Raw genomic sequence first — 23,608 nt, 5'->3', positions numbered from 1 at the left:
CAACAGTTCGTTCAGTGACCATTCAAAGTTGCAACGGCACTGAAGAAAGGGACATACGCTTACGGCCATTGCAGAATGCCCATAGTCCCATGATATTTACATTCGGATACTCGACCACTAACTCACATTTATGATGGCTGCAACATCGTTCTGGGGTCACACGCTCCCCTTTTGCGACCTTCTGGCAAGCCAAGTCGATGGGGAAGCCTGATTCACTTAACAACCATGGGAATAATTTAACAGCTGCAGGGATTCACTTAACAAACGCAGGAAGAAAAGCCATAATATGGGGCATTTTATCAAATGTCTCAATTAGAAATCTCAATTTTGGGCTCCCATGTGATCGTAAGTTGAGGACTAACTGAAGTTTCGCTTCTCATCCAAGAAGGTTCATCAATTTCAGTAGGATGGTGGTGAGGATGATGTTATGCTAGAACTAATGAAGCTTCTTAGATAAGAAGTGAAAAAACTCCTCCTCCTCCTCTTCTTCTTCTCCTCCTCCCTTCCTCCCCTCCTCCTCCTTCTTTTCCTCCTCCTCCTCCTCTTCTTCTTCTTCTTCTCCCCCTCCCTTCCTCTTCTCCTCTTCTTCTTCGCCTCCTCTTCCTCCTCTTCTTCCTCCTCCTCCTTCTTTTCCTCCTCCTCCTCCTCCTCTTCTTCTTCTTCTTCTTCTCCCCCTCCCTTCCTCTTCTCCTCTTCTTCTTTGCCTCCTCTTCCTCCTCTTCTTCCTCCTCCTCCTTCTAAAAACAATCCAGTTGTCCTATGAAAAAGCGCCTTTCAGATAACTCTGACTTCGATGTCTGAGAATCTCTACAGATTCTTAAAGCCGTATCTTTTGCCGAGGCCGATCAGATACAAAACTGTTATCAATTTCTCTGATAACCTTCTTTGTTGCCCTCCAGCAGACAGGGATTAAACTCACATCTTGGACATATTAGTACCTTATTCCTCAATTAGTTCACCATCAGATACATTGGATAGTGATTCCTAGAACTGGTCACACTAGTTGAGATATCAGATATCCTGCCTCTACGTTTAGAGGGCCTCAAAATACAGATGGCTGACTTGGGGGTTGCCGACAGAAAATCTCCAAGTAACTTATACATTATTTCTTTTGCAGAATTCCCTGGAGAACAATTTGTGGAAAAACCTGACAGACAGCAAGAAAGCTTTGAACTTCCTTGACATGAAAATTCAGACTTTCAAAGAGGCCATTTTTTGAAATTATGTGCTAGTTGTTCCTGACTCTAGGGGGCAGTGCCCATCTCCATTTCAAAGCCGAACAGCCAGTGCTGTCTTGAAGACGTCTCCATGATCATGTGGCTAGCATGTCTAAATGCCGAAGGTGCATGGAACACTGTTAGCTTCCCACCAAAGGCGGTACTTATTTTTCTACTTGCATTTTTACATGCTTTCGAATTGCTAAGTTGGCAGAAGCTGGGACAAGTAACAGGAGCTCACTCCATTATGCGGCGCTAGGGATTCGAACCGCCGAACTGCGGACCTTTCTGAGCGACAAGCTCAGCGTTTTAACCACTGAGCCACTGTGTCCCTTCTCCACAGCTCCTTCATGGTGACCACATCCTTACCTCAGAACAAGCAATCCTAACCCTTCTAAGCCCAAAATTTACATGGCTAAATGAGACAGTTGTTAAGTAAGCTTTGCCCCATTTTACCCCCTTTCTTGCCACAGTTGTTAAGTGAATAACCGCAGTTTTTAAGTTAGTAACATGGCTATTAAGGGAATCTGACTTCCCCACTGACTTTGCTTGTCAGAAGGTCGCAAAAGGGGCCTTTTGGGTGCCAGATCCAACACGGCAACAAAACCCCCAGATAGTAAATGAGGTTTTCTGTACCCTTCCCAAGCAGCTCTGGAAAGAAATAAGGAGTTTTGCTCCATTGTAACCAATCAATCGATAATATTTTTTTACCAGTCAAGCCAAATTTAAAAGAAGGAAAGCAGAGTGAAGCAAATAAATACAAGAACAAGCTAACGTAACAAAATCAAGTTAAGGGAGATGAAGTTGCTTAGCTCGCATACATGAAAGGGAGAAGAAAAAGCTTTTTCAAAAGGATGGTCTGGTCTAGCAGAAGTAGTTGTAGATTATTGATTGACTAGTCTTGCCACCTTATCAATAAAATAAAATAAAAAAGTAAAGTAAAATGAAGTAAGTAAAGTAAAGCAAAAAGTAAAGTACAAAAAAAGTAAAGTAAAAAAAGTAAATAAAAAAGTAAAGTAAAATAAAAAATAAAGTAAAAAAATAAAGTAAAATAAAAAATAATGTATAGTAAAAAATAATGTAAAGTAAAAAAATAAAGTAAAGTAAAATAAAATGGAATGTGGTAGAATGGAATAAAATACAGTACATAGTCTAATTCTGGAATAAGGAAGAGATAAAGTGATAAAAATACATATAGATGCAAATGAACCGCTCTTACAAAGTCCTCCAGTTTGTGCCTTTTGTTACAGGATTCATAGGATCAGGGCCTTAGTAAGTTCTACACATAATATGTAGGTCTCAGCCCGGGAGGGAGGAAAGGTGACCATTTATGGTTGGGATCCGGGTGGGCTGTTCTTTCCCAAAAGGGATGCTAAAGATTTAAGCCTAATGGGGGCATATAATTGAAAGTCAAACAAAATATGAGAAATATTTTCAACGGCTGGAGTACCACCTAGGCAGGTTCTCTCGAAATACGGCAAATGGTGGAAGCACCTTTATTCGACCAGCGAGTCCAATAATACAAACTCTTTGAAACCATACCTGAAAACATGAGCCCATCAAAAGCAGCATTCTGCTCCTAGCCTCCAGATATTTTTGGGGGGGAGGGCACATTTCCTTTGACCTCTGTAGGCTAGAACTACATAACCTGAAGCCCCCCAGTTACTCAAAGGTTTGAGAGCTGTCTTTCCAAAGCCTGCATTTCTCCCCAAGACCCCCCTGGTTTTTACCCAATGTGACTGAAGGGGGGGGAGACACCTGATTAAAGTACCTGGGGAATAACTGCATTTCCAGGATGTCTATGGAGATTCTCAATCATCCAGGTCACGATTGTTCCCAAGGTGCTTTTCCAAAACACAACTGGAATTTCTTGTTTTGTTTCGTTTTTTTCCTTGTGCTTCTCATCCAAGAAGCTTCTTCGGTTTTTCCATTTTCAGGAATTATTGTCAACTGAAAATAATGTCAACTGGAAGTCATATCTTGATTTTTTTAAAATTTTTCTATCCTGGCCCAAACCCCTCTTGAACCTCTTGTAGATTACTCAAAGAAATGTGGGGGGAGGGATCACTCTTGGGATCCGAATCAAGAATTTGCAACTTGCAAAATCAAGGAACAATGGTGCAATGCAATCTTTCAGCCTATTTATTGGTCAATCGCTACCATTATACTCCTACAAAGGAAACTCAAACTGGTATTATTTTAAAAACAACAGCAGCAAAAAAACAATGCTTACAGCAGTGTTGTTAAGAGACAAGGTAAAGTAAAGGTAAAGGTTCCCCCAGTACGTATGTGCTAGTCGTTCCCTACTCTAGGGGGTGGTGCTCATCTCTGTTTCAAAGCCAAAGAGCCAGCACTGTCCGAAGACGTCTCCGTGGTCATGTGGCCCGCATGACTAAACGCCAAAAGTGCACGGAACACACCTTCCCACCAAAGGTGGTCCCTATTTTTCTACTTGCATTTTTTTATGTGCTTTCAAACTGCTAGGTTGCTAAAAGCTGGGACAAGTCACGGGAGCTCACTTCATTATGCGGTGCTAGGGATTCGAACTGCTGAACTGCCAACTTTTCTGTTCGACAAGCTCAGTTTCTTAGCCACTGAGCCACCACATCCCTGAAGAAATAAGGGGAGGGATCATTTAATACAGGACGACTTCAGCCCTGCATCTCCTTAGAGACTCACTGATTTATCAGAACATAAGTCTTTGTAAATTTCCATCTCTTTCCCCACATAGGGGAAAGTATTAGCTGCCACAAGATGTGTTGAAGGCTGCAGGCTTCCCAGACCTTAAACAGAGATTAAATAACTTTATAAAAGCCATGAAGAGGTCTAGGAAGGCCTTGAAAGAAAATATTCACGGGTCTTAGTTACCTGAAGTGAATGAAGAGGGCCATTAACCCAGTGGTGAAATTAATTTTTTTTACTATCGGTTCTATGGGTGTGGCTAGGTTGGCGTGGCAGGGAAAGGATACTACAAAATCCCCATTCCCACTCCACTCCAGGGAAAGGATACTGCAAAATCCCCATTCCTACCTCACTCCAGGGAAAGGATACTGCAAAATCCCCATTCCCACCCCACTCCAGGGAAAGGATATTGCAAAATCTCCATTCCTACCCCACTCCAGAGAAAGGATACTGCAAAATCCCCATTCCCACCCCACTCCAGGGAAAGGTTACTGCAAAATCCCCACCCACCCCCATTCTGGAGCCAGCCAGAGATAGTATCTGCTGGTTCTCCAAACTACTCAAAATTTCCACTACCGGTTCTCCAGAACCTGTCAGAACCTGCTATATTTCATCCCTGCATTAACCCAAGGGAAAATACTCAACCAGCAGGGGTAGTTTGGCCCTAGCAAGAGAAACAAAGGCACAAATGTATCTATTTCCAGAAATACCCTTTCAGTTCACCAAAAAAGACCCTTTTAGTTAACTGCTCTCCAAGGAGATTACAACCAAGATGAATTGTGGAGAACGTGAACCCAACCAGCCAAGGTCTACAAAATATTATCCACAGTAGATCTAAGATTTCTTCCTTGATCCCCTCCCTTTCTCCCCCATTAAAAAAAACAAAAAACCTGTCAATCAAAAGAATACTTTGTTAAGTGCCCCACCTCCACCCTAACCTCTTTTATTATTCACTCCTTTTGGGGCTGCTGAGGCTGAGAAGACGGAAATGGATGCCCAAACACACACACACCTGGATCGAAAATCAAGTTGCTTCTTGCAGGGCGAATCGGAGCATGACGTATTTTCACCAGAAAAGAATTTTTGTACCAATAAAGGAGAATATTTGTAGCTCAGGGTGTGAATGAGAAGGGTCCTTGCTGTTCTCTCGAGTGGGTTTCTTGCAGATGTTTCATCGCCCAAACTAGGTAACTTCATCAACTCATCATCACTAGCATTGATGATGTTACTAGTTTGGGTAATGAGACGTCTTCAAGCAACAACAATAACAACAACCAAACTCAGAGAGTACCAAGGACCCTCCAAAGAATTTTGGATTTGCTTGGATTTCATAGCACCTTCCCATAGATGGAGCAAGGCAGTTTAAGGAACCCTAGACCATGGCTCTTTCCCAAAGGATGATTGGTTCTGTTACCCATTTCATGAGAATTATAGAGGAGTGTGAAAGTTAAGAAACAATGGTGGTGGTGGTGGGGGGAATGATTATAGAGGTGTGGTGGCACAGTGGTTAGAGTGCAGGCTACTTGTGCTGACTGCCAGCTGCCTGCAATTTGGGCATTCCAAATCTCACCAGGCTCCAGGTTGACTCGGCCTTCCATCTTTCTGAGATGGGTAAAAGGAGGACCCAGATTGTTGGGGCCAAAATGCTGACTCTGTAAACTGCTTAGAGAAGGCTGTAAAGCACTGTGGAGCAGTATATAAATCTAAGTCCTATTGCTATAGTTTGTGGCACAGTCATCCAGATGTTCAAACAGGTGTTGGCGTTTTTATCCACCTATCAAGTCTTCCAAAGACTCGGGATAAGCCAGGAGGTGGTTGTTGTTATTATTTCAGATTTACTCTTCAATTCGATTCATAGTCTGGGACTGGTAAACATGTAACAGTTCAAGTCCTAACCAAGGGCCTAAGAGCTGTTAAGGGAGCTTCTGAATATACAGACCGTTCCAAGTAAGATGGTTTTTTTGAAAAGTCAGAATAGACAGGTCTAATACGTTCAAAATTTCCATGTATTTAAGCAGCCCTTTGGGTATTGCTCCAAGGGCTCCTATTACTATTGGTTACAACCATTGACTACTCTCTCCACAATTGCTCAACTTCAATTGGCAAATCACAAATATTTCATTGTTTTTTTTCTAGCTGTTTCTCTTCCATTCGTGCATCAACCTGGTGTCATTGCAATATCAATGGACCAGACCTTTTTTTTTCCTTTTCTTTTCCACAATAGTGATGTCAGGCGAGTTGTGGGCCAGTCTGTCTGTCTGTTTGGATCCGAAAGTCCCACAGGATTTTGACTTATTCATTCGCAAGAACTTTATCCACTTGGTGTTCCCAAGCGATGATTATTATTATTTTGTCTGCACACTTGAGCAAGACATACACACAGGTGTTAATAAACTGGATGGTCTTTGTTTCTAATTTTTTTAAAAAATGTCCCCCTGGCACTCGTCATTTCTCACTTCCTCAAAAGGGGAGGTTTTGTTTTTTTTTGCAAAAAAAGGAAACAGAAAAGGGTTTTTTTTTTTGTTCTGCACAGCAGAATAATTAGACACAAGGACCGTTTTCCCCTCTGAATGCCATCACTTTGCTTAACAACTAATTCCCACAACACTGTCATATTACCTACCAAGACTGTATTACTATTCTTCTCTTCCTTCCTGGTACCTATCTCTTCCCACTTATGACTATAACCATGTTGCTTGTATCTTTCAATTTATATTGTTTTTATTTGTTTCCTAATACGATTTGATAGTTTATTAGTAACCTTGACTATCACTAAGTGTTGTATCTTTTTATTCTTGATGAATGCATTCTATTCTCCTTATGTACACTGAGAGCGTATGCAAAGACAAATTCCTTGTGTGTCCAATCACACGGCCAATAAAGACTTCTATTCTATTATGTTGTCAACTTGTTGTTCCCAGCTATGATTATTGTTATTTTGTCTGCACACTGCAGCTAAACATACACACAGGTGTTAATAAGCTGGGTGGTTTTTTGTTTCTAATAAAAAAAAATGCTCCTCTGGCAAGTCATCTTTTCTCACCTTCGCAAAAGGGGAGGTTTTGCACACACACAAAAAGAAAAAGAAAAGAAAAAGAAAAAAGTCTCTCGGCAGCATGTATCAACAGACAAATTACCCCTCGCCCATTACCCCTTTCTCCTGTGCGTCCCCCCTCTTCTCCATCGCCTGGAGTAAACGGTGGGGAGGAGGGAGGGGGAAACAAGCCCAGCGGCCACGAAATTGGAGAGTTTGGGAAGGGAACAACTCCGCCAGTGTGAAGTTACGCTCCCCTCCCCCAACGAAAACAAGCATGCAGGAATTTGCAAAGCAGGGTCTGCCAGAAACGCTGTGAAAAAGCAGTGGGGGGAATTCATTGGAAACAGATGGCGTTTTTCAGCGGGCGATGCTGAAAATTCACTCCTTTCCCCGACTTCGTAAAAACAAACCGGGGGGGGGGGGGTTGGCGAAGAAGAGGAAGGAGGAGGAGAAGAAGGGGAAGGAGAAATAAGAAGAGAAGAAGGAAGAGAAGGAGAAAAAAAGAAGAGCAGAAGATGAAAGAGAAGTAGAAAGTGAAGAAAAAAGAAAGAGAAGGAGGAGCAGAAGAAGGAGGGAGACTAAAGAGAAGAAGAAAGGAGGGGAAGAAACAAGAAGAGAGAAACGAAGAAAGAGAAGGAGGAGAGAAGAAGGAGAAGAAAGAGATTAAGAAAGAGAAGGAGGAGGAGAGAGAAAGCGGGGGTTCTGGAAATCAAATATCTATGCAACTAAACGAAGGAAAGCTCGCAAATAAACAAGAACGAGGGGGCGAATGCGAGGAAGGGGGAATCAAGAAAAGAGATCAAAACATTCCCAGCGCCTGTATTTTCCCCCCTCAACAGCTGTCCTCCTTCTTTGGGCTTTGAAATAGTATTACACAGATCAACATCTGGCAACGTAGTTTAAAAAGCACAGCAGCAAGCGCTTAGCAGGTTCCAGCCGGGAAATCCATCGGCCGTCTTCCACAAATGTCTTTCCACCCTCCCTCTGCCCCCCACCCTCAAAAAGCGGGTGTCCAAATGTTCATTCCTTTCCGTTTCATTCCCGTCTTCGCGCGCCCCCCCCACTTCCGCCCCCCCAAAAAAGTTGCGAAGAACAATAAAATCGCATCCAACGAAGGGACGGAGCAAGTTAATTCAGCTGTCAGTTGCACGGCGCCATCTTCCTCCTCCACGACCCCCCCCTTGCCCACCCCCCCGGCCAAAATAAAATAAAACCGTAACTTCTTTCCCGAATGCAAAAGCCCGAATAAATTTAAAATAAAGGCGACGGGCGAGGCGCGTGCACTGATTTCCAGAGCCTTTTCTGCTTCCTTTGCAAACTCTTATAAAAACAGCATCTGAAGGCGGCCAACCGGGGATCTGTTAGGGAAGGGCATTCTCTGGAAAGAAACGGGGGGGGGGGGGAGGGCTGCAATTTCTGAAAAGGACCCGAGTGAGAAGGGCTGGTTGTAAAGTCCCTTCTCACTCGGGGTCCGTTGGGCCTTTCCGGGGGCCGGGCGACATCAGGGACCTGAAGGAAGAGATCTGAAAGGATCTGAAAGGAGAAGCAGATTCTCCGAGGAAGACGGATCCTTCGGATAAATGATCCCCGCAAGGTCCAGATCCTGCAAGGATTCGGCCGTCCAAAACCAGCACTCCGAAATTACCACCCGGGATAAGAGAAAACTTCACACACTGCATTAAACGCATTAAACGGCAGTGGGAACAGTGCAAAAAGCGATTTTAGGGAAACCCCAGATAAAGCATCTCGGAATAAGTTTCCCGCAAGCCAAGGAGGGGGACTGCCTGCCTACAAAATCAGCCCGTTGCTTTGTTCCCCTCCCCCAAAAATTTTGTAAAGGCGGGGGGGGGGGCTGGAAGGAGACCCCCCCCACACACACAATCAGTTCACTTCCCAGCCTATTCTTCCACTAACTATCCAGTGGGGTTCTTTCCAACGCTGCTCTTCAAAAATCGACCTTTATTTTTTGGCGTGTGCCTCTCTCTGTCTTGCAAGGGAGAGACAAAGGCCGAGCGAAGGAATACTTATACCGAAGGCATTTTAAAAAATTATGAAAGAAAGAAAGACGGAAGGAAGGGAGGAAAGGAAGGAAGGAAAGAAAAAAGGAAGGAAGGAAAGAAAGAAAGAAAGGAAGGAAAGAAAGAAAGAAAGAAAGAAGGAAGGAAGGAAGGAAAGAAGGAAAGAAGAAGGAAGAAAAGAAAGAAGGAAAAAGGAAAAAGGAAAGGAGGAAGGAAGGAAGGAAGGAAGGAAGGAAGGAAGGAAAGCAATCGGCTCGGGATGGGGGGAATCCAGCTGAGTTTAAAAACCACCCGACTCTACCCGATGCTTTATAGGAGAGCCCACGGCCCGAAGGACGAGGCCTTGGAGGCCAGCTACCCATCGGGAAACCCGGAGCAAGGTTCTTGTAAAAGACCCCTTTTTCCCCCCAAGGAAACTTTTCAAGATTTAAAAACAAAACCAAAGCAGACAAACAAAGGGGAGACGGGGAGAGGGAACCGGCGCTCCTTACCTGCGGGGAAGATGGAGAGCCACAAGAGGAAGAACTGGGTCAGTCCGAGGGCTTTCGCGCTTGCCCCTTTCCCCATAACCATCCATCCAGCTTCAGATCTAACCACTAGTCTCTCCCTATAAGAAGAGTGGTTTCCAAAGGAGAAGGAGAGACGGGGCGGAGGAGGGAGAGGGAGAAAGGAGCAGTGGCGGGAGGAGGAGGAGAGGGGGAGGAGGAGGATGAAGAAGAGGAGGTACGGAAGGAGAGAAGAAAACGTGATCAGCAGAAGAGCACACAGAGAAAACGGAGCAGCAGTCAAAATAGATAATGTCTATATATAAAGGGGAAAAGGCGAAGTCGAGTGCCCGGTGGCGCAGCGAACTTCGGCAGCCGCAGCAACTAGCCTTGCTGGAATGCCCTCCCCCGTTTCTCTTCCCTGCAAACAGCCCCAGCCGTCAATCACCGCTCCGGCCTGCCAATCAGCTTCCGTGCTCGCTCGGCGTGTCTAACCCACAAAGGGGAGGGTCCCGCCTGCCCGGGCAAAGGCGGAGATCGAGTGCCAGCCAATCGCGCCAAAGGCAGGAAGCGAGAGGCTTGTGCAGCTGGATGCCAGGCGCGCCAGCTTGGAAGGCGAGCGAAGGCGGCGGCGGCCGAGCCAGTAGCTCGTCCGGCCTCTTAAAGTGGCCCTTTCCAGGGAAAGGGAATGCAAAGAAAAAAAGAGGGGAGTGGGAGAAGGACTGGGTGGCAGGAGTCCTGCCCCCCTTGGAAGGGGTCTCGGAGTGGTTTCTGTAACCCAGCAGAACAGAATCAAAAGAGGAAGGGACCTTGTAGGTCATCTAGTCCAACCCCCTATCCAAGCAGGAGACCCTACACCGTTTCTGGCAGATGGCAGTTTAATGCCTTCTTGAAAGCTTCCAGTGATTAACAGAGTTGGAAGGGACCTTATAGGCCATCTAGTCCAACCCCCTGCCCAACCAAAGTTACAATGGCTCTGAAAAAGTGATTTATGACCATTCCTCACACTTATGACCTTTGCAGCATCCCCATGGATGTGTGATTTACATACAAATGCTCGACCAACTGGTACATAATTATAGCAATAGCAATAGTTAGACTTATATACCGCTTCATAGGGCTTTCAGCCCTCTCTAAGCAGTTTACAGAGTCAGCATATTGCCCGCAACAACAATCCGGGTCCTCATTTTACCCACCTCGGAAGGATGGAAGGCTGAGTCAAACTTGAGCCTAGTGGGATTTGAACAGCCGAACTGCTGAACTGCAGTCAGCTGAAGTAGCCTGCAGTGCTGCATTTAACCACGGCGCCACCTCGCAATTATGATGGTTGCATTGTCCTGGGGTCATGTGATCCCCTTTTGCGACCTTCTGATGAGCAAAGTCAATAAGTGGAGGAAGCCAGATTCACTTAACAACCGTGTCAGTAAGTGAACACCTGCACTGAAGTTGGAGAGCCAGATTCACTGAACAACCCTGTACTAATTCAACAACTGCAGTGATTTGCTTAACAAACGCAACAAGAAAAGTCGTAAAATGGGTCAAAACAAATTTCTCACTTAGCAGCATCAATCCTGGGCTCAATGGTGGTCGTAGGTCGAGGACACCTGTATCTTGCTGTAGAAATTCAGATAAACCAGGGAGAAATTATCATGGGCCGACCTTTGTACTGTTGCCCTGTTTCCCAGTTAGGAGTGTGTGTGAATAGCCAGACTGGCATTGGGCCATTCCCTCTCCTGCCTTCCTGGCACTCCCCCCCCCCCGCCTTTCCCTTGTTGTTAGTTGCAAAGTTGTGTTCGACCCATTGTGACTCCCATGGACAACGTTCCTCCAGGCCTTCCCATCCTCTACCATCCTCCGGAGTCCATCTAAGCTCATGCCTACTGCTTCAGTGATTCCATCCAGCCACCTCATTCTCTGCCGTCCTCTTCTTCTTTTGCCCTCAATCTTTCCTAGCATGAGGCTCTTCTCCAGTGAGTCCTTCCTTCTCATTAGGTGGCCAAAGTATTTAAGTTTTATCTTCAGGATCTGGCCTTTTAAAGAGCAGTCAGGGTTGATCTCCTCTAGGACTGACAGGTTGGATCGTCTTGCAGTCCAAGGGACTCGTAGGAGTCTCCTCCAGCACCAGAGTTCAAAGGCCTCCATTCTTTGGCACTCAGCCTTTCTTATGGTTCAACTTTTACAGTCATGCATTGCAACTGGGAAAACCGTAGCCTTGACTATCACACACTTTTGTTGGCAGGGTGATGTCTCTGCTTTTTAGTATGCTGTCTAGATTTGCCACAGCTTTCCTTCCCAGGAGCGAGCGTCTTTCCTTCCTTCCCTCCCTCCTGCCAAATCTGCAATAAGGCCTCAGGAGAGAACTGGTGTCCCCTTCATCGGTCAGGGAAAAAGCTGCCCGTTGAAAAATCTTTGCAGCTTTTGTCCTTCGCTTGAAGAAGTTTTGGGGAAAAGTTGCCCTCTTGCCATCTTGGGTTTTTCCTGTTTTCCTCTTTCATTTATGTTTGAGCGTTTTAGGGTTCTTCTTGCTTGTTAGGTTTTGTAGGCTGCCCAGAGTCGCGGTGGGTGAGACAAGAGAGAGAGAGAGACAGACAGAACTGAATTGAAGAAGCTTCTTGGATGGAGAGGGGGGGGAAAAAACCAAAACAATTTAGTTGCCTTTTGGAAAAGCACCTTTTGGACAGCTGCGACCTGGATGATGGAGAATCTCTGCAGCCCTTTAAATTAATAAAAGGTCTAGGCAATTCCTGCCCTGGCTATTCCCACAGGCCTCTCCCCCCCCACCACTTTCCCCCAATCCCGTTCAGAGGAAAATTTGGCAAGGCTGCCCCTGCTCCAGTTTCCAGGAGGTCCTGCCACAGGCAAAAGAAAACTTCATGTTTCCCTTTGCATCTCATTCTGGGAGAGATTCTCTTGAATCCGCCAGTGAGCGAGCGAGCCGTGTGTTGGGTTGGGGTTTTTGGTGGGGTGGGGGAATTGGTGGAGGAGAGCCGAGCCGGATTGACCTCCCCCAGCCAGGCAGTGGTCTGTGCCAGGAGGGCCCCCACATGTGCCGAAAAAGAAGCAACCGGGCCTGCAGTCTCTATGGGGCCGAGCGAGACTTCACAGCCGAACAAAGGCTGCCTTGTGTGCACAACTCTTGTGCGCGCACAACTTGGCAGATGGTACCTTTCGCTCTCGCCTCCCGCAGGAGGCTCTCCGCCACAAGGCTGAGATGTAAACTTCACACTTGCAGGCTTCTTCCAAAGTGGTCCCAGGGATGGGGGGGGTGGATGGGTAGGTGGGCTGGGAACCGTCCACTGTCTATTTTGATCTCGGCAAGGAGGAGACTTTTGGTGGGTCAGAGATTGATTTCCAATCAAGGTGGGGGCCCCTTCTCTCCCTCCCTCTTGTCCCACCCACCCCCATTGCATAATGCATCCTCGATCTGCATCGGGGATCAAAGGGGTAGCCCCTAACACTCTCTTGTGTGAACACATCAAATCTGGGTTCACCCCAGTGCTGGAAAAGACCATTCAACCAGCTGTTTTCAGCTCCTCTTGGCTGCCTGGGAGTTCTCGGCTCTGCCCGGCCTTATCCCAGTCAAATCTTTGCCAAACCTCAAGGGACGAGTCCCTAGAAAAAGACTTGATTCGGTGTCTCTGGGAGCCCTAAGGTAGCCCTCCAGTTATGACTCTCATTGAGCCCACTGTCTGCTAAGCCAGACAGTGGTTAAGTGAGTTTTGCCCCATTTTACAACCCTCTTTGCCCCAGTTGCTAAGCAAACACGCTTGTTCAATGAATCTAGCTAATCTGCCAAGCATCCAAAAGAGCCGAGGTGGCGCAGTGGTTAGGGTGCAGTACTGCAGGCCACTTCGGCTGACTGTTATCTGCAGTTCAGCAGTTCAAATCTCACCGGCTCAAGGTTGACTCAGCCTTCCATCCTTCCGAGGTGGGTGAGATGAGGACCCAGACTGTGGGGGCGATATGCTGACTCTGTAAACCGCTTAGAGAGTGCTGAAAGCCCTATGAAGCGGTATATAAGTCTAACAGCTATTGCTATTGCTATGGCAAGGTCACAGGATTCCAGGATGGAAACTGTTGGAAGGTACTTAGCCACTCTTGATTAATAATGGAAATGTTGGGCTGAATTATGGTTGTAAGCTGAGGACTATCTGTATACGAGCCACGGTGGCACAGTGGTTAGAGTGCAGTACTGCAGGCTACTTCTGCTGACTGCCGGCTGCCTGCAATTTGGCAGATCGAATCTCACCCGGCACAAGATTGACTCAGCCTTTCATCCTTCTGAGGTTGGTAAAATGAGGACGCAGATTGTTGGGGGCAATCGGCTGACTCTGTAAACCACTTAGAGAGGGCTGTGAAAGCATGGTGAAGCGGTATATAAGTGATGTTGGTATTGCTAAAGTTCAACACCAAATTGATGCCAGATAAGGGACAACGGAAGTCAAGAGGAGTTGGACTTGGGTTGTTTGTGGCAACGTAAGAACTCTAAGCTGATAACACATTTAACTCCATCTCTCAGTTCTGCCTGGTCTCCTCCTATCCATCTAACATAAGGTGGTTAGGAGCAGGAGCTAAGGAGAGAAGACATCTCTTTCAGGCTAAGCCATGGTGGTGCAGTGGTTGGAGTGCAATATTGCAGGCTACCTGTGCCCACAGTCTGGAGTTTCATTCTGACTGGCTCAAGGTTGACTCAGCCTTCCATCCTTTGAGGTTGGTAAAATGAGGACCCAGATTGTTGGGGGCAAAATGCTGACTCTGTAAACTGCTTAGAGAGGGCTGTAAAGCATTGTGAAGCGGTATATAAACCTAAGTGCTATTGCTATTGCTATAGGTAGGCTTCAATTTATGACCACAGCTGAGGCCAAAAGCTAAGCGAGACAAGTTTGAGTCGTCTCCCCCCATTGCAAAAGAAACTACAAATCCCATCACACCCAGCTTGCTTGTGCAGATGCTGATTTAAGGGTGGGTCAAGTGTAGTTTAACATCTGTACTGCTATTAACATCTGCCCGAATAACTGTTGCAAATGCAAGTTTCATTTTATTAATTATCTGGGTATTTTATGATCTTGACATAAACCTGAACTCCAACCCTGGTTAACAAAAGAGACTTCCTATGCTCTCTTAATATGCAATGCCTACATCATTAAACAACATCCCATGGTTTAGGGCAGAGGTCCCCAACCCCCGGTCCATGGACTGGTCCCAAGTTGTGACATGCTAGAAACAAGCCAAGACCCATCTATGGGATGCAGCCACCACACAAAACCACATTCTCCTTTGTCCACGGAAAAATCTCTCCCCATGGAACTGGTCCCTGGTGCCCCAAAGATAGGGGGCCTCTGGTTAAGGCTGACCAACTGTGTTACCCAGCGTGCAAAGACAAGGAATGGATTCCTACAATTCCCTTTCTTCCCAGCTCTCCTTCTCCCCTTACTCCTAGCCTAGCATGGTATAGGCTACAATCTAGCATGCCACTCAAATTTAAAAGAGAGAGAGAGAGGGAGGGAGGGAGAGAGAGAGAGATATTGCACCATTGTCATCACAGTGCTGCAGACACTCCTGTCAATCAAGATGCTCTCTACTTGCAAGGGAAGTTTAATTAGATGGAAAGATGATTGATCCAATTGTAATTCGGTATGCGGGGCACGAGATCCAAATTAAGGGGGCTTTCTCTGAAGGTTCACCTCACCGGATCATTTTTGATGGGGAAAAATAGGAGAAGGAAGATGTGGTGGATATAATTCGACACCCTGAATTAATTTTAAATATAATAAAGGTGGGAAATAGATAGATAGATAGATAGATAGATAGATAGATAGATAGATAGATAGATAGATAGATAGATAGATAGATAGATAGACAGACAGACAGACAGACTGACTGACTGACTGATAGAAACTCGTTGATAGATGATAGATAGATAGATAGATAGATAGATAGATAGATAGATGATAGATAGATAGATAGATAGATAGATAGATAGATAGATAGATAGATAGATAAAAAATAAATATGAATGATGCACTACAGATGGCCAGATATGAGATTTAAACCCAAATCCCTTAAAAAAGGCCTTCTAGATACAGCAGAATGATGGGCCCCAAAATCCCAGCTAAGGCAGCCTTTAGGATCCCTTCTGGATACAGCTGAACCTTAGATAAAATCTCAGCGAGAATGCTGTTTGAAATGGTGGGTTTTTTTTAGTTTCAAGTCACCCACAGGCCACTGTTTGTGGCGAATGTCTGCTTTATTCAACATTCTTATTCCTGATCTTATCTTGCGATTTAAGAAAAGCAAAATAGGTATTTTTTAAAAATCCCAAAGACAAAGCATGATGCAGAAATCCCCCCCCCCTCCGGCCTCAAATAAACAAGTGAGGGTTGAACCACCGTGGGGGTCTTTCAATTGAAGTCCATAGTGAACCGCATTGACCACAGTAGATGGCGCTGTTCTCCCTGGAGCACGGGGGGGGGCGTTTGGCTCGATGGGGAGAATAGCATATTTAGAATAAATCTCTCCTTAAACCGCAGGACATCACAATGGTTTCCCAGCTTCCCATTAAAATCTCAATTTGGGGGAAAGGAATCCGTCTTGGTGGGTGGTGAGGTCAACTGGCCACAATCGAGAAGCCGAATCGAACCATGGAAAATATTCCGCTTAGGCCTGAGCATCGCAAACGTTAAACTGACATGCACACCTATGCGCTCCTTAGTGAAGATTCTCCAGAACCTGTCAGAACCAGCTGAATACCACCTCTAGGCTGGGATGGTTGCTCTCCAATATCTGTCCCTGTTTTATGTCCTTTTTTGCTATGGTTGTTAAGTGAATCATTAAATTGTTAAGCAATTTAACTGGCTTTCCCCATTAATTTTGTTGTTGGAATCCAGCTGGGAAGATCACAAATGGCAATCAGGTGACCATGGAGGTGGTATTCAGCCAGTTCTGACCAGTTCTGGAGAACCGCTAGCGGAATTTTTGAGTAGTTTGGAGAACCGGCAAATACCACCTCTGGCTGGCCCTGCCCCCATCTATTCTCTGCCTTCTGAGTCCCAGCTGATCGCCTGGGTCTTCTTCTGTTGCCCTGCACAGGAAAACGGAGCTGGAAAGCAGGTTGGTGGGGTAGGAACGGAATGGCGATTTTGCAGTATCCTTCTGCCATGCCCACCCAGCCACGCCCACAGAACCGGTAGTAGAAAAATTTAAATTGCACTATTGGATCACTTGAACCCATTATAAATACATGTCGGTTGCTAAGTGCCCTAATTTTGATCCTGTGGCCATAGGAATTCTGCTACAGGACCAGTTATAAATCACCTTTTTTTAAACAGTTGCTAAACGAATGGTTATAATACAAGGATTATCCATGTTAGATACAAAGGAGGCTTACAAGAGCTATGATCACCATCCTGGTCTGTTTAGAGCATGCGTTATATAGCAATAGCCCTTATACCACTTCAGGTGCTTTTACAGCTCTTTCTAAGCAGTTTACAGAATCAGCATCTTTCCCCCAACAATCTCAGTCCTCCTTTTTTCGACTTAGGAAGAATGGAAAGCTCAGTCAACCTTCAGCAGATCAGGATCGAACTGCTGGCAGTCAGCTGTATTAGCCTGCAATACTGCATTCTAACCACCATGACATCATGGCTTTTTAAAATATACATTGGATACATGTTCTGGATTCCATATTTTGTTTTGCTCAGCTCTCTTTTTATTTCTTTTATAAAATGATTCTCTCTTCTTCCCAATCTTTCTTTTTTCCATAGCACATCCTGAGCTCCCTTCTTGGGCAGAGAGGTGGACTAGAACAGAGGTCACAAACCTTTCGGACTTCAGGGACAACTACATTCATAATTTTAAATCCCGTGGACCACTAATATGATCTGCCTAATGACCGGCTGGGTGGGCGTGGCAATGTGGTCATGTGACTGGGTGGGCGTGGCCAACTCAATGTCACTCATGTGGAGGGGCACCTTGCCAGCCTCTATCCACCACTCCTCACCTGCCCACACAGGCTCCTTAGGGCCCCAACAGAAAACAGTTGTTGAAGCTAAGCAGCCACCATGAGAAAGAGTTGGCAAAACAGCTCAGTTCAAATTGGATCTGACTGAGAAGGAGGCTCAGCAGAAGCATCTCACTGAGGACTAGGAGCATAGGCTTTCCAAGCAGAGGGAAGACTTGTGGGAGTGCAAGGCCAGGTACCGGTGCCTGGAGGCTCAGCGGGCTGAGATGGTCAGCCAGTTCCAGGCCATGATGTAATCCCACTGGAACAAGGCCTTCCGGCTCTTTGCTACCAGTGGCACTTCCCTCCAGTTTTCACCCAAAGCCCCACTCCAGGAGGCTGAAGCAGACCCCAAGTTGGAATTTTTGCCTCCCTCCGACCTGCACAAAAAGCTACCAAAGTGGGAGACTCTCTGCAGCAACACAAGTGTTCATTGCATGTATCCGGCCCAGGGGCCGTAGTTTGAGGACCCCTAATTTAGTGCAGTATAAAAATGCAAATAATTTTTCTGCTGACCACCAACATTTTCTCATGGACCACCAGTGCTCCACGCACCACCATTTGGTGACGGCTGGACTAGAAGACCTCCGAGGTCCCTTCCAGCCTTACACTTTCACGATGCCATCTTGCAAGCCAATCTTCTCCCATTCACAGAGAATTCTGGGACTCGTAGTTCAAGCACATCTGGAAGGCCCTTTTGCATGGCCTCTTGGGGCGCAAGATGGAGGCAGAAGCCAAGCTGCATTTTTCTCTCCTTTTTGGTCTACTGCAATCTTACTTCGGGATTACTGGCTGGGCTTGTCAGCTAACAATTCTCTGGAAAACTCCGCTCTGTCCCATCTGTTTTCCATCCTTCTGCAGTTTGAGCAGCTGGTTAGCTGCCCGTCCTGTGATTTGAACTTTGCACTGCATATTCTTTTTTTAACTCTTCCAATTTGTCAAAGCACAGCAGGAATAAGGTTTGGGGCGATGCTTTTATTTTCCCTCTGTATGTGATTTGCTCTATACAATAGATATTACATAAAACAAATGAAATGCGGAGAGGTGGGGAAAAAGACAAAGGGGTTTCATCTTAATCTGTTCTTCATCTTGCCTTTATTGGGGATGTGTTTTATTCAAAGCAACTTCTTGGTGCTGCATTCACGAAGGACAACGTTTAGCTGGGTCGATCCACTTGGTGGGTGCATTCACACAACAGCTTAAATGTGGCTGATTCCAAGTGTGAGGACAGCTGTGTTCTCTGTGTGTTTATGTGTGCAGGTATCTTAGCATTTTGTGTGGAAAATTAGGTTAATCCAGGAATGAGGTTAAGAATGAGACATGGATAAATGATTAGAAAATAGTAGATACTAGAACATAAATGAAAGTTTTGGGGTACTGAGTCTCTTTGAGAGTGGGCGGCATACAAATTAAATCAATCAATCAATCAATCACGTAGAGCAAGTGCCAGTGCAAATTTATACTTGCATCTGTTGTAAAAGAAAGTAGGAAGTCATTTCTTTATATTTCCCTTTCAGGCTTTGCTTCCTCTTTCCTTTTTTCCTTTTTTTTTCTATTTTAAATGTTAGGTTTTAGTTTTTAATCTCCCCATATTTTTTAAAAAAATCTAATAAAAATATCAAAAAAATACAGGTAGTTCTTGACTTATGACCACAATTGACTCCGATATTTATGTTGCTAAGTGAGACCATTTGTTAAGTGGGTTTTGCCCCATTTTACGACCTTTCTGGCCACAAGTTTGTTAAGTGAATCGTTGCACTTATTAAATTAGTAGCACGGTTGTTACGTGTGAACCTGGCTTCCCCATTGACTTTGCTTGTCGGAAGGTCGCTAAAGGGGATCTCGCGACCCCTGGGACACTGCAATCATCATAAATATGAGTTAGTTTCCAAGCATCTGAATTTTGATCAAATAACCATGGGGATGCTGGAAAGGTCGTAAGGGTGAAAAATAGTCATATGTCATCTTTGTTTCAGTGCTGTTCGTAACTTTGAATGGACGCTAAATGAACTGTTGTAAGTCGAAAACTATCTGTATAAAAGAGAGTTGCATGAATACAGGCGGCACGTTGATGGGTGGGTGTATGCACATCTATGAGAAATGTGTTGTGGTCGGCCGACAGCCTGTGGAGCTGGTAGCAGAGTCGGACAGTGAGGAGGTTGGGAGGAACATGGGCCAGTCCTGGAGTCTGGGGAAGGCTCGGACGAGGGCTGTGCATCGGAGGCAGAGCGGGGGCCATCTGGGAGTTAAGTGCGGCCTCTGGAGCCTCCGGAGTCTGACATCCACGAGGCAGAAGAACAGTGTGAGCCTGTTCCCAGTGTGCTGCCAGAAGGCAACAACAATTAAGGAAAAAGAGGCCACTCAAGAGTAAGGCTTGGAGATGATTGGCCCTTCCCATAGGACATAAAAGACGAGAGAATGGGACGTGAACTTTTGTAGGAAGCAATTAGTTCATCTGGTCGGTTTCAAGCTCTGAGAGGTTCTGTTTGACTCTGTGCTAAGTTTGGATTTGCAAAACAAATTGGCAATTAGGTCTCTGGCAGCGTTTCAAGGGAGATAAAGGTGGGTGCTTATCAACATTACCCTGAAAGACCGTGGCAACTCGAGCAGACATCTGTCAGACTCTTTACAGACTGTTTGTGAACCATTACGTGCTTTGAATGACCATAATTAAATAAAAGAGGGTTTGGGGGGCTAAGATTGTGACGTATGTTTTCTCAGGAAGCCTAGGTCAGAACAAAATGTTCATAATTTCTTAGATGCATCAATGAGCCACAATCTTGGGCCATGCTCACCCAACGTATTAAACTGTGATACCACGAGGTGCAAACATGTTGCACCAACAGATTCATCTAAATGCTGCCTCCGAGATGGTTAGTTTCAGCCCCAGCCAGCCCCTGGCACATGGAAACGAGTGCATTAAAAAGGAAAGGAGCTAATTAGATCAATTAGTGGGTGTAAATTTGTCTGTCTGGTCTTTAAAGATCTTTTCTCTCTTTTAGCAGCACTTTTGTTGTTTTTTTAAAGGAATCAGTCTTGCAATTAACAGTGTAGAGAACATAACACAGGCTGAATACTAACCTGCCCACCTAAGAAATAAATCTCATCCCTCCCCCACCCCCATTTCAGGAAAATTTTCTTTTGCAGCCAATTCTAAGAGAGGTTTAGAAGAAAACAGGGAAGGAAGCTAGGAAGGATGGAAGCCTTAGAATTAAGAAACAGATCTTCCTTTCTGCAAAGCAATGCGAGTCTCAACCTCTTGCAAGAATTCACTTTGGGAAGGTGTTGGTTGCACACAACCCCAACCTCAACTGAAGTTTGGGTTAAGGAGGGCAACCCAACTAAGGTTGCCTTAATCAGCAGCAAAATGATTAAAAATGTAAGGAGGGCACACATGTATGGTTCAAGAAGGATATTTGAAAGCTATTATCAGTTGTTAGTCAATGACTGAGAGACAGTGATGATGAAAATGAAGATGATGATGCTTACAGCAAATCTTACAAAGCATTTCACTTCTTCTAGTATCTTTTGCCAAACTGACAAAAATCCCCATGCTATTTAAGACAGCTCATTACTGTAGAAAAGATCTCTCCCTCCCTCCCTCTCCTCCCTTCTCCCCTCCCCTCCCCTCCCCCTCTCCCTATCTCCCCTTTCTCCTTACTGTTACGAAGTTTCTTCTTAATTCTAGATTGTTTAATTTGCCTCCATGTATTGCACAGCAAATAGGTTTTTTTCCCCAATGAATTGAAAATTCATCTGTCTATCGATCTATCGATCTATCTGTCCGTCTGTCCATCTATCCATCTATCCATCTATCCATCTATCCATCTATCCATCCACCCATCCACCCATCCACCCATCCACCCATCCACCCATCCACCCATCCATCCATCCATCCATCCATCCATCCATCCATCCATCCATCCATCCATCTTTCTCAGTGGTAGGAATGGTGGATTGCTATGATTTGCTTGTCTTGACAACAGAATTGATACAACACACTAAACCCAGGTCAACAAAATGCTCCATGACAAACCATGCCCGGAACACAGGTTTTGGCACAATATTTCGTGCCTACTCTACATATCTCAAACAGCACATGGATTCCCACAATGCAGCCCCCCCCCCCCCCATTTTAGCCCTAGTCTAAAGTGCTGTGGGAAACCAACCGGGGTGCCTGAGACTGTCAGTTCTAAAGCGTGCGTATCAGAGAGAGATGCCTTGGTAACAAGATCACAGACTGGCAGTTGAATGATTTATTTTCTCAGAGGAACCAAAAGAAGACCCAAGATTTCGCCCAGGAAGGAAAGGACATCTTTAATTTGGACCTGGAGTGGAACTAATTGCAACTGTCACCTCTAGCTGCCTTCACACCTTCCTGAAGTGGTTTATATAGTTTTGACTTAGTCCGAGATACGACCTCCAGCCACAGATCACCGTCCCACCCCTCATGGCTTTACTGGCAGTTACCACCCTTGCAGATCTACAGAGAAGTAAACTGGGCGCAAATACTTTCCTTAAAGGCACTGAGAAAGGTCGCCTTATTGCTTGCTGCGCACAAACCTGATTTTCTATTAAACACATTTCTTAGTGCACAACAAACATTCTGTTGTCTGGGTATTTAGCTTGCTTAGCAATACAAATTTACATTCTCAACCTCCACCCCCTTTTATTCCCCAACCATTGGTAAAATAAATTCCTTGTTGGATAATATTCTACATCCTGAAGTGGTTTATGCAGTTTTGACAGTCTGAGATTCAACCACTCTGCCATCACTCATGGCTGGACTGGCAGCTTGCAACCAGTTGCAAATCTACTGAGAAGTAAGAAGGATTGACTGGGTGCAAGTACCATCCTTAAAGGCACCAGGAGTAGCAACCTTACTGCTTGCTGTACTAAATGTTGCTTGCTAATGTGCAAATAGCATCCTGAATCCAGGAAAGAGGTTGCCCCACCCAAGCAAAAACCTTACTCCCAAGTAAGCTTCTGCAAACTTAAGCCGGTGCACCTTAAGTCCAGCTTTTGTGTGTGTGTGTGTGTGTGTGTGTTTGTGTGTCTGTGTGTGTGTGTGTGTGTTACAGCCCGTTGGATGAAGTCTCTTTCCACTGCTTGGGATATAATCTCCTCTGGAAGAACCGCATATAAGAGAGTTCGGTGTAACTTACTCTCGGGTCAAGGTGCGGACCCAGATGTGCTTTTTGAAAAGTGTGTGTGTGTGTGTGTGTGTGTGTGTGTGTGTGTGTGTGTAGGGAGGGGAGATAATTTATTTCCGAGGAGATGGTGAGAGAGATCAAGCGGCGGAAAGGAGGGAAATGGCTTTATTTTAAAAAGGGTTTTTTTTGGGGGGGGGAAGTTACCCGAATTTTACAGGTATGCAAACCGGGATGGGTGGGGTAAGAGAGCCCCAACAGGTCTCCTCGTCTTAAGAGATGCGGGGAGAGGGGGGGGTGTGCCCCTGTCAACGGCGGGACGGTAACTCCCCCCCACCCTTTCCCCCTATTTATTTCATCAAATGAAATAAATAAAAGTCTCCGCGTCCTACCCAACGGGCAAAGCCGGAGAAATTATGGGGAGGGGACGCGGTTAGTATAAAAGGCGTGGAAGCAAGGATACCCTCCTCCTCCCAGTCCTGCCTGCCTCAACTCCCCCCCCCAGCCCCTCGCTATTTCCCCGACACCTTTTTGGAGAGGGGAAGAGGGGGGGTCGCAAGCTTACCTTAGCGGCTTCATGAGCCTTTCCACCTGGCGGGGAGGGAAGGTGAGGCTTAAGCGGGCATCCGCGGAGGGTCCTTCTATGCAAAGACACGAGGGGGGGTGGAGAGAGGAGGAGGAAGAGGAGGAGGAGGAAGGGGGCAGTGAGCAGAATTGTCCGCAATGGAGTCACCCCCTCCCTGTAGAGTTAAGGACTGGCGGCGCCCTTCCTCTCCCACCCGCGTCCCCCTTCCCCTTTTCAGCAGCTGGGGGACTCCGCGCCCACCCCGCTCGCCGTCTTCGGCTCCAGCTGCATCTCCGCCAAAGGACCCGCTGGAAACCCAACCGCCTCGGGGAGAGAGATGGAGCGCTTTCTTTTCCCCCGGGCGATGCCAGCCTTGCCTCCGCCTTTCTGGGGGCGGCGGGGGTGGGGTGGGGGAGCTGGAGAAGCAGCGCCTGCCTGTACAAGGGAAAGGGGTG

The 23,608-nt window shown here is 45.9% G+C and overlaps 1 protein-coding gene across 1 annotated transcript in view; it reads right to left on the bottom strand.

The window, feature by feature from the left end:
• The window catches only part of RGMA (repulsive guidance molecule BMP co-receptor a), a 50,477-nt gene extending 27,171 nt beyond the window's left edge, over nucleotides 1–23,306 (bottom strand). Inside the window, exons 1-2 of the mRNA XM_014059546.2 lie at nucleotides 23,154–23,306; nucleotides 9,446–9,561 (exon numbers count right to left, since the gene is read on the bottom strand). Coding sequence (XP_013915021.2) covers nucleotides 9,446–9,561; nucleotides 23,154–23,167 — 130 coding nt within the window. The 5' untranslated portion in view covers nucleotides 23,168–23,306. The remainder of the gene's footprint in view (nucleotides 1–9,445; nucleotides 9,562–23,153) is intronic.
• Between the last annotated feature and the right edge of the window lie 302 nt (nucleotides 23,307–23,608).

This window comes from Thamnophis sirtalis, unplaced genomic scaffold (assembly GCF_051295495.1).
Source record: "Thamnophis sirtalis isolate CommonGarterSnake01/CBP01778 unplaced genomic scaffold, rThaSir2_p1.2 scaffold_2, whole genome shotgun sequence".
Lineage (NCBI taxonomy): Eukaryota > Metazoa > Chordata > Lepidosauria > Squamata > Natricidae > Thamnophis > Thamnophis sirtalis.
Note: the sequence above shows the minus strand (reverse complement) of the source record. Positions and strands in the feature narration are given on the sequence as shown.